The sequence below is a fragment of the Alligator sinensis genome, unplaced genomic scaffold, assembly GCF_000455745.1.
Source record: "Alligator sinensis unplaced genomic scaffold, ASM45574v1 scaffold1223_1, whole genome shotgun sequence".
NCBI lineage: Eukaryota > Metazoa > Chordata > Crocodylia > Alligatoridae > Alligator > Alligator sinensis.
Genome location: NW_005842062.1, coordinates 1,725,542 through 1,736,973, shown reverse-complemented (window position 1 = coordinate 1,736,973; position 11,432 = coordinate 1,725,542). Strand labels below are relative to the sequence as shown.

Below are 11,432 nucleotides of genomic sequence, written 5' to 3'. Positions count from 1 at the left end.
CCCCCCCCCCCCCCCCCTTTCTGAAAAAAGTTCAAGGCTGGCAGGCAGTGCAGACCCAGGTTACATAAGACTCTTTGTTTTGAAAGGTCTTCATCTGATCCTTCATGCAATGAGGGTTCAGATTTTCATTTAATCAGCCATTTTTGAAGCAGCTGTTCACTTGTGTTTGGTCATGGCTATAGACCGCTTTTTCTGGCCAGTACAGGCAAAAATTGTCACTTCTGTCTGCACCCATGGCTTTTATTTAGCCTTAATCTATCCCTGTTTAACATCTTTTAAATTCCTCCATTATGCATACAAACAGAAATTGCATTTCTTCCAGGAGAAAGCATTTTGTCCCAGAATTCTACAGATCCTACATAGTCCATTATTCCACTGGAACTACCTGTGAAGGATGAGAGATTAAATGTGCTAACCCTTTTTCCCTGGGACAATACTGTGTAGGACTGTAAGTTAATCATTGTGGTCAGTTAATTGGGAGTCAAGATAACTGGCCTTGAGCTAGGTGCATGTATGAGTGGATCCAGGATTTTGTCAAGTGGGGTGAGGGAGCAGCGACTAATGCTGCAGGGATGGCTGCATCCCTGCTCCCAGCTTTCCCATCCTGCTGCACAGTAGGATGGGCAGAACACGTCATAGCAGCAACAGCTAGGGTCTTTTTTAAAGTTCCCAAATCAGGTAAGAATCTACCCCGCCCCACCTCACTCTCAGCACCTGTTCCTTTCTCCTCCATGCTCAGTGGCGTATCCTTTCCCCTCTCCTTCCCACCACTGTTGCTATCTCCTCCTGCCTTAGGGGCAGAGGGAGCTCCAGGGCTGCTGATTCAGCTGGGCTGCATAGAAAGCTGGGATCAGCTGAGAATGGTGTCAGTGACAGTGTGTGGGTTCCCCTCCTGGGCTGGCAGGGAACATCTGGGGGACCAGACAGGGAAAAGGAATCCACCCACCAGTGCTGCCACTATCTGTGGCTGAACCCAACTCCTCACAAAGGAGTGGCTCTGAAGGTCCCCCACCTCTGGGGCAGCTAGATACAGTAGCAATAGTGGGTGGTGGGGAAGGGATAGGAGAGGATGGAACATGCTGCTGGATGCTACAAAATTCATTCCTGATGCAGGGACTTAAAAAGGTCCTTGGCTGCTGCTCCAGTGTTGTGGACTGAAGGGGGTGGGGGCAGGAGGTCATCACACCACTGCATCTCTTCTGGATTCACCCTGGATGCGTTGAATACAGAGCAGCCAACACAATGGCATGGAGCTATCTATAGTAACCAACACGCAATGCTAAGGAACAATGATATGTCATGTATCCTGTCCCTGTCTGGAGCTTAGACGCCTGCTCTGCCAGTAACCTCTCCCTCTACTTGGGGTTCCTAGTCTGGAACCCAAGATATCCAGAAAGTTAGGTGCCTGGGGGATTTTAATGCTGGAAACGTGAAGTTTAGACAACCCCATGGTTAAGCAGTAGCTGAACAGAAATTCTGAGGATTGCAGTTTTGGATTTAGGTAGGATTTAAAATCTTAAATCCTTTATGGATCTAGCCCTTTGGGTCTTTCATGAGGATGAAGGTGGACTTCTACATTTAAAGCAGAATAACACTGAAAACAGAATGCTAGTAGTACACACCACAGAAACTGAGAAGATAGTAGAGAAGATATGCATTTATAACAGATTAAGTGCTTGAGAATATGTGTAATCCCAATATTCTTAGAGCCAAATTTTGCTTACCATATGCAAAGCTCTAAATGAAATCAATAGGTACTATCTAGGTTAGGAATAATTTGAAATAACTAACCTTTTTAATATTCAAGGTAGTATGCATCCTTGCTGAAATTGTCTTGCATGTAATATTTCTAAAAAGCACATTTCAGGCTAAATTTGGGGTTTTTACATTGAACTCAGCTAGGAAGATGATGCTCTTGGATTTGCTTCCTGGATTGGATGACTGATGTCATCATTTTGAATGAATATTGTACAACTGCACGCAGTATAATAAAGAGTTATTACAAAACCTTACAGTTGTGAGAGCTCCTTCAGATCCTTAAATAGATATGGAGGAAGTGATTCAATCTTGTTGTTAGCCAGATCTCTGTGGAAACAAGCCCAGATATAATATCATTAGTTGTTAGTGGATTTTTCTAATTATACAGAGAAGCATTTTAATGTTAAGGGCTTTCACAATTTGACTCTTTTCTTTCAATTCTTTGCCAAAGAAAATGATAAGTTATTACACAGATTATCAGAAAGGATGATGCTAAAATGTAAGATGAAAGAACTTAAAGCCCACTGTGTCTCAGTATTTGAGACACATAATTACATACAAGGCTTCTTGGGGTGTTTTCTTTTACTCTTATCCTCTCATTTTATATTCTTTTTCTTTCTCTTTTTGATTTTACACTTCTTTCCCAATCAGATTAGTAATGATGTTGGAGAGACATATTACAGGACATTTCTTGCTTAACCTGACCAAATAAGTTAATATATAAAAAGGGTAATAGATTATAAAAAACATATCAATTATATTTGTGGTATATGTTTAGTCTGTTTTGATTTTAGTTCTCTATTTCCAGTGCTTCATTGGATTGGAATAAAACTCCTATCCAACTTCATAGGTTTCATAGACATTAGGGCTGGAAGGGACCTCAGAAGATCTTCGAGTCCAGCCCCCTGCCCCAGGGGCAGGAAGTCAGCTGGGGTCATAGGATCCCTGCAAGATAAACATCCAAATGTCTCTTGAAGGCATTCAAAGTAGGTGTTGAACCACCTCCAGCAGCAGCCTATTCCAAACCTTGGGAGCTCGGACAGTAAAGAAGTTCCTTCCTTACGTCCAACCTGAAATGGTCATGGAGGAGTTTGTGACCGTTTGATCTTGTCATCCCTTGGGACACTCTGGTGAACTTATAAGTGAGGCAGGATTTTAAAAACTGTAACTGTGGATGTATTAGATAGCAAACAACAACCTACCCCACCCCCCCACCAAACTCCAGTAATAGATGTAATATTTATTAATAATGAAGGTTTTCTACTAAAATTTGAAGAATCACCCTAGTTTCAGCTATGGAAAAATATGCCATAATTTAAAAAATATAGGAAAAGTACCAGCACCTTCTTCAAAAGATGAAATGAATCAATCAACCACAGAGATATAAATAGATATTTTTGTACCCTGTATGGGAAGAACTGGAGAACAGGGCTGGGTGGGAGAAAGAAGGGGAGAAGCAGCACAGCACTTATCTCTTATCTTACACAGGGGCTTTTGCAATTGCTGTGTCAGGGTGGGCTGCTGTTGCCATGGGATGAGCTTCCTGAATATAGGCTGCTGTGGTGACACAGCTTCCCCGTTCTGGCAAGCTTTAAAAAATTGGCACCCAGGGCTTTGGCATCCACACTTTGTTATGCTGTTGACCAGCAGTATCAAATAAAACACCTGATTTCAATGGAAATGTATTCACTTTCATTGGTGGAGAATCTGTTCCTTGATTTTTATCCATCCACCAAAAAATCATCATCTCTGAGTGTGACTGTGCAATACCTGTGCTATAGGGAAACTCTTTCTTGATTAAGAAGCATCAAGAACTGATGTTGCTAGATATATTAAAAGTTCTCTCACTATAATCTTCTCATTAATGTTAACCCAATCAAATATTAAATAATGTGTAGTAGTCAGCCAGATTGTTCTCAGCAAGTGAGAAGTCCAAGTCTGTGATAACCTTGAGAGTATTTTTAAAAACCATTTCTTATATAGAGCTACTACTTCTTTCTAGTGGACCCTCTATGACATGTTTTTATACAGGGAACTCAATGGTTTTGTAGATGAAGACACACCCTTCATGGATTCTGCTCTATTATGTATTTTAATTATTCTATTCACCATATTTATGTAAATGTAAGACAACCCCTCAATAGGCAGATTCTATGTATGGAAAATTCCTAAATTTGTTATAGGTATAAAATCTAAATATTGGAGGTTTGCCTTGAATTTGTCTCCTCCTCACTGCTCCAGCAGGGAAAATGAACCTGGGGATTTGAGTAGCCCCTTTGCCATCTGCCCCTTCCCAACTTCCCCCTGAAGATCCTTCCTTACTGTCAGACCCTACTGTCTCTTAAGCACATGGAAATAAGGACAAATTTGAAAACACTGACCTTGAAATAAACACAAACAGTTCATTCAGAATGGATGCATTTACCTTTTTAGAAACTACTGTAAATTTTAGCACAGGCACTCCATAAACACACTTTTAAGTAGTACTTTTCTACTTACTTATATGTAGTAAAAACTATGCATGATATTGGTCCAAAGCCAAAAGGCTTATATAGTTCATTGGGCTGGGCCCTTATCAGTGTCCACAGCATTTCAAGCCATGGTGACCCCACAGCTCAGCATTATTTTCAGTATGTGTGTGTACTTCAGATATCCACCCCTCCTCCCCCCACCCCCCCCAAAGGATCCATGTGCTAATTAGCCCCCAACTCATGAGTGGAACTGGATATTCTTGTCACCAGTCCTGGGATCCTCCAAAAATGTATATGCAGTGAGGCCTGGGGCAACCTGGGCCAGCTCCACCTTATGGAAGTTGGGCCACATCAGGCTGAGAGAGAGGGTGACAGAAGGATTTTGGGTGACCTGTTTGGGGCTCTATTTAGTGATGCCTGCCAGACATTTAAGGCTGATGAAGAAACAGGCATCATTGGAAACAAGAAAGAAAGGCACAGCTCAGCTGTGGGATTACAGGGGGAAGTAAAAATATATTCAATGTAGTGGCTCACCATGACTTGAAAAAAGAGTCAGCACCAAAGGGAACTGAGTGCACTGAGCACTCTCATATATCTTATTTACATGGGCTGCACTAATCTTTCCTTGTGATAGGTTCCCATCATCTTGTTTGTCTAATATGGGCCATATGGTTTAAAGTCATGCTCAGTATTGGCTGCACTTAATCAGCTTCCTAGTTGGTTTCCATTATTGAGCACATGCTGCTTTTGGCAGCTAACAATGTATTTAATGAGGTTTTCTTGCATGCAAATTCATGCTGGCTGGGGAAAAAAAATCCCGTGTCTTGTATTTGAGTAAATACAATGAATGACAGTGAGGCTGGGAAGTTTCTCTAAAGACTGTTATGTAAAAGTTAGTTAAATAATAAACTTACAGTTCATCTAACTTCTGGAGAGAGGAAAAGCTATTTTCATTTAAAGAGCTGATTTTATTTCTTCTCATCACCCTGAAAGGATAAAAACAAACATATGCTTCAACTTTCTGAAGGGTGTCTGTTTTCTGAGAAGCCTAACATTGTAAAATAATTCCTTTTTTTCTATATAAGATTGCATATTCTTTTATCTGTATCTTATTTCATCCAATTTAATTGTTCACTGAATTAGCAATATCCCCAATTATTTAAACTGATATTCTATAAATATTATATTTCTACCTGTATATGTATATGTACATGTATATGCATATTATATGTCTATGTATATGTATATATGCACATCTGTAATATATATATGTGCACTGTGTGTGTGCATGTGCACTATATGCATAAATACACTTTCAGTTGTATTTTCATCTACTGACATTTAGAGCGACTCTGAAATGTTAAGTATTTTGAGATGATGTATGCCTTAGGGGACCTTGAGGGTATTAACTACTACTTATTTGAGGATTCTGGATATTTTGGGAAGGATGAATGAACTTCTCTAGTTTTATGCAAAATGTATGAAAGTGCAAATGCAAAGTGCATATTCTTGAGAACTGCAATCAGCAAGGGCTTGATTCTACATTCTGTGTTCATCCAAAATATTCCACTGAGTGGAGATTAAATCACCAGGGTAGATGCACATAGGAAAGAGAGAGCCAAGTGAGAAAATTACATAGATGAGAAAGTAACACTTGCTAGAGGGCAGCTGAGAGACTCAGTAACAGCATGAGAGGGGAGGGGAGGAGAGTTCAGAATAAGATTTCAATATTTCTAAGGAAGTTTTTGGGTTAATCTAAAATGTCTAATTGCCAGCAATTTGCTTAAATGAAGATACTATTCCTGAATTTTGTCATGTATGTGGTCAACTTTTTCACATTTTTACATGGCTTATAAATCTCGATATTTGATGCTACTGCTCGAATCCACTTCAGTGGAGTTATGCTGCGTATACTAGGGTTAATTTTGCTATACAATTGGTTCTACTTTTTTGTGCTAAGTTAAAATGTAGCATTTTAATAATCTCCATTAGTTCCAAGCAATAATCAATATTTTGGAAAGTTTTGATGTCAGAAACTATTCTATATAATTTAATGATTGTTTACTACAGAGTTCATTCTGGCTGCCCAGCATGTACTATTACTTACAGTACAGTTAAAGTGCTGCAGGAGATGAAAGTGATGTTTCTAAGGTTACGTATATGGTTGCCTTCAAAGTCTCTGGGAGATAAAAAAAAAAAAAAAAAAAACAACACACAAAAAACCTTTCAATCACTGACAAAATTTAATTTAAATCAGAAACTTACTCTGAATTCCCTATTAAAAGAGAGACCTCAGTAGAACCTTAACACAGAACAAAGGATAACAGTAGTCTTACGAAAGGCAAGGTAGGGTAGCACCTTAGAGACTAACTGGTTCAGAGAAGCATGTGATTTTGTAGGCTCTCACTCCCTGAGAACAATGAAACATAAACTCCTTCAGGTCAACTCCTTTAGCATAAACTGGAATCCTGAGGTTAGGGTTTTGCCAGTTCAGAAAGGATAACTGGAATTTGTATGCTTGGTTTCAGGAACTAAGGGCTGATTTATGACTGCTCCCAAGTGCATGCTTGAGAGGAAAGAACTCAGAGTTCCCAGTCTCTAGTGCCTCTGGCAAACCATGACGGCCACATCCAGACGAGTGAGTATGTGCCTGTTGCAGCGTCTCAAAGTGGTTTGAGATGATGCAAAAGGTATGCTAGGAATGAAAAAAAATTCCATGCTGCATATTCGCACTGTGGACTCTAATTTTGATACAGTTTGACAGTTAAAAGTGGGCCACCACAACAAGCATATCTTCCAGGTGATAGCTGCCCAGATGGCAGAGTGGGGGCACATGACAGCAGTGCCACCCAAAGTCTAACTGTGCAGCCATGGCCCACTGGCAGCTGGCCCAGAGGTGCAGGTGGCTTTGCTACAGTGCCCATACCACAGCCCAGGCAGCCGTGTGGTCCCCATCCAGGTTTGGCAGGCGTGCAGACATGGGGCCACCGGTCCAAGGGGTTGGATGCGGTTGCAGGTGGCAGCAGGTCACAGACAGCAGCAGCCCCCACTGCCAGACTGCTGCAGCGGGTAGAGTGGCCACTCCAGGTTAGAGCTATTTAAGCAGTCCAGCTGGCACACATGGCTAGTGTCCCCAGATACCAACTGGCCAGCTCCTGAGGGTAAGTAGCCCTGAGCTGCTTGCCAGGGCAGCTTTTACACTGCTGGGGCCAGCACAGGTGGACTCTAGCTCCCCCTGGCCGAATATCTGGGAGGAGCTGAGCAGGGTCAGTTTGCCCCAGGTGGCACAGTTTGCCCCACACCAAAGTGCATGTTCAGGCACATGTGCTGAGGCACAAACCTCTGGCACAGATTTGTGCTGCTGCTATTTGAGCTGCTGCAAGCACATGTGCCTGCATGTGTGGATGCGTCCAATATATCTTTTACTGCAACAGTGGCAATGGTTTTACTTGTTGCATAGTAGCTGCAGCATAAATGATACTTTTCATAAAGATGAATCAAGGTTTGCTATTGAATATGCTTGGTGGTTATATGGGCCTGATCTAGGAAAGCTTTTAAACGTAGGCTTAACCTGAAGGCTAGGGACAGAAATTATACCTAAACCGGTATACATGATTGGAAAACCATTAAAATTTGTAACACAACAGAAATTCAGTGCACATAAACCACTTTCAAAATGGCCAAAAGTAGTTTAAGATAACCCTAGATGGATATAATATCAGACTTAGCTGATTTAGATTAAATCAGTTTATTGAACATCTGTCCCAGACCCCCTCCAGATTCAAGTTAACTTGCTTTGCACCTCCCCTGCAAACCTCCCTCACAGGATGGGTAGGTTAGCCTTGGCCCAAGCTGTCTGCTTCAGTTGAGCAGGGCTGTGTGTTCTAGCACCCCTTGGCTTCTGACCTGGGCCACTGCAGGCATCTGGCTGCATTTCTGGAATCAAAAGTGAATGCATGTTCACTTCCTTATCAATTCAAACTATGTAGCCTAGAATAACCTGTGAAGATTGAATCGATTCAGCCTCAGGCCTTTTGATTGTCTGTATTTAGCTAAAGTATTTAAATCATTTTATTGGATTGGGACTTATGCCTGCTCTTGACATATACAGAATGAATGCCTTCAGCCAACAACAGAGGCAACACTGGCTCAAAGAGCTGTAATTGTATTTACAACATTTTAATGTTAGAAACATTTTAAAACTGTTTATATTCAATTAAAATGAAAGTTCTTCTGCTCACTGTTGGGAGGTATAAGGCTCATATCTTAAAAACTGTTCCATCCTTATTCCTTCCATCCCCAAATTGAAACAACATAATCGGTTGGCATTTGTATCAAAAGCAATTTATAAAAAACAAACACAGTATCAGAGCCCATGCAAGGGAGATAATTGTTATGGTATCATTTTATCATAACATTTCTGGGACAAACTGTCTCCTGGCCCTCTATGGCTAGCTGAGATAAAAACAAACAAACAGCGCTATAGAAATGAAAGGAGAGATTTCTGCTCTTTATCATTCCCCTTTCTTATATTTAACTTAGGGCTGAATTAAGTGTTATGGAACACCATTGGTTGGTTTCAAGATGATCAAAGTTTCTTTTCCAAGTAAAATAAAACTTACAGCCAGTTCAGTCTGGGCATGTATTGGCACAGAGATTTATCAGGTAAGCGAGAAAGAGAATTATGCATCAGCACTCTGGAAAAAGAAAAAAAGCCAGTATTTCATGATGTATTTGCAGTAATTAATATTAAAGAACAATGTCTCTTTTGCAGTTTTTTCCCCTTCCTAATACAACATGGGCAAGATTTATTTGTTTCTCATGATATTAGATGTAATAAAATGATTTTTGGTGGGATCTTAACTTCTCCTGAATTATTCAATGAATAACTTGGCAAAGGGAGCTTCTTTTGCAACTGTCTACTGGTATAGTCTGGCCCTTTGTATCACTGGAGTAGAATACCGCAGCTGAAATGTCTATGTGAAGTTGGTTCTACATGCCTTTTAAAAATAAACCTAGAGTCTGACTGTTCCCTCAGTGAATCAACAGCAAGCTTGCATCAACTCTAATGGAAAGGGATTGGGTTCTTGATTATATTTAACAGCAGGAGTTGGAAGCTGATGTATTGAAAATATCACAATTAAAAAATTCTGGTTTTGTTGGACAGCTGTTTTATTTTTCAAATTCCTCTAACCTCCAGATCAAACTGAAGTTTTCCTTACTCTCCTGGGGTATTGTAAATAAAGCTGTTTGAAGCTTGAAATTTTAGTTTCATGGGAAATTTCCAACATTTCAGAATTTGTTTTCACTCCAAATCAGAACTAAAACTGCTGTGTGTGAAATTTCCCATGAAACAGAAATTCAAAATGCTCTGCTTTGAAAGCTTTACTTCAATAACATTTTTTTAAAATTTAGAAATATATTATTTTGTTTGGATTTATTATGTATATTTTCATTACATTTATTTTATTTCATATCAATAGTAGTAAAGCATAATTTATATACCCAATATGACAAGGTATAACACAGTAGTCAAACTATTAGGTTCTTTTACTTTATTTCTTTGAAAACATTACAGGCAGGTGCTACTTAATACAGATTGAAATATTTTGATTCCTAGGCCAAAGTATCTGCTCTGCTGTTTGTGTTCTAAACACCAGTTTGATACTTTCAGCAAGAAAACTAGGACTCACAGTAGACTATTTCTACTGTGCATTAATGCCATAGCACGGCTTTTGCTGTAATGTACTAATGCAAAGTAGAATTAGTCTATTCTGCATTTAGTGTCTTGTGTAGGTGTATCCACTATTTGTTAGAGGAGCAGCTGTATTCAGTATCTTGTTATCCTAGACTCATTTTTTCATTTATCATTAGTGATTTAGAGGATGGTATTGAGTGCACACTAGAAAACTTGCAGAGGATGCTCAACTGGACAGAGTTGCAAGCACTACATAAAACAGGATTAGGATTCAGAATGACCTTGATAAACTGAAGAAAGGTTCAAAATGAAATACAGTAAGGACAAGTGCAAAGTTCTGCATTTAAAAGGCATATATATGGATTGGGGAATAAGTGGTTAGGCTGTCAGTATTGCAGAAAAGAACCTGAGAGTAACAGTGGACCATGAGCTGAATGAGTCAACACTGTGCTCTTGTTGCAAAAAAGTCAATAGCATACTGGGTTATATTAACAGAGGTGTTGCTTCCAAGTCAAAGGAAGTGATTATTCCACCTATTCAGTACTGGTGAGGCCTCACATGGAGTACTGTGTCCAGTTTGGAGTGCTGCACTTAAAGAAATATATGGACAAATTGGAAAGAATCCAGCAAGGAGCAACAAAGATGATGAAAGGTCTAAGAAACATTATTTAGGGGAAAAGGTTGGATGAACTAGGATTATTTAGCCTGGCGAAGAGAATATTGAAGAGGATTCGATACCTGAAGGCTAGTTATAAAAAGGATGGAGATAACATTAATTCTGTTTTCTTCCATGGCTGGAGGGAACAGAACGAGAAATAATGGTCTTGAATTTCAACAAGGGGAATTTAGGTTGGATATCAGGAGAAATTTCTAATGTGGTGAGTAATTAAGCATTGGAACACACTACCTAGAAAGACTGTGGACTCTCTATCTTTGGTAGTTTTTAGAACAGTGTATACAAATGCTTGTCTGGAATGGTTTACACAGAGATGATCCTGCCTTGAGCAAGGGGTTGGACAAGATGACTACTTGAGGTCCCTTCCAGTCCTATTCTTCTCTGATTGATAGGATTTCTAAGACATTGATCTTACATCTCTAATTTTAAACTTCAGCATTTCCTTGAATTTACCTTTTGCTACTACTGCTTGTTACCATATAGAATGTACAATATTATCATAGTTTACAGCAAAAAACTATAATATACACACGGTGAATGCTCTGAATAAGAATATATGAACAACAGTATTTTGCATTTTTATCCAAGGATCTTAAATATGAACTAAGGTATTTCAATAGCATTGCTATTTACATAGCTATATAGAATCATAGAAAATTAGGGTTGGAAGAGACCTCAGGAGGTCATCTAGTCCAACCACCTGCTCAAAGCAGGACCATTCCCAACTATATCATTCCAACCAGGGCTTTGTTTAACCAGGCCTTAAAAATCTGGAAGAATAGATTCCACCACTGCTCTAGGTAACCTATTTCAGTGCTTCACCACCCTC

General features: G+C 39.7%; 1 protein-coding gene across 1 annotated transcript in view; it reads right to left on the bottom strand.

The window, feature by feature from the left end:
- Nucleotides 1-11,432, bottom strand: part of RXFP1 (relaxin family peptide receptor 1) — a 41,675-nt gene that overhangs the window by 20,100 nt on the left and 10,143 nt on the right. Inside the window, exons 6-9 of the mRNA XM_025203601.1 lie at nt 8,852-8,926; nt 6,337-6,408; nt 5,144-5,215; nt 2,014-2,085 (exon numbers count right to left, since the gene is read on the bottom strand). Coding sequence (XP_025059386.1) covers nt 2,014-2,085; nt 5,144-5,215; nt 6,337-6,408; nt 8,852-8,926 — 291 coding nt within the window. The remainder of the gene's footprint in view (nt 1-2,013; nt 2,086-5,143; nt 5,216-6,336; nt 6,409-8,851; nt 8,927-11,432) is intronic.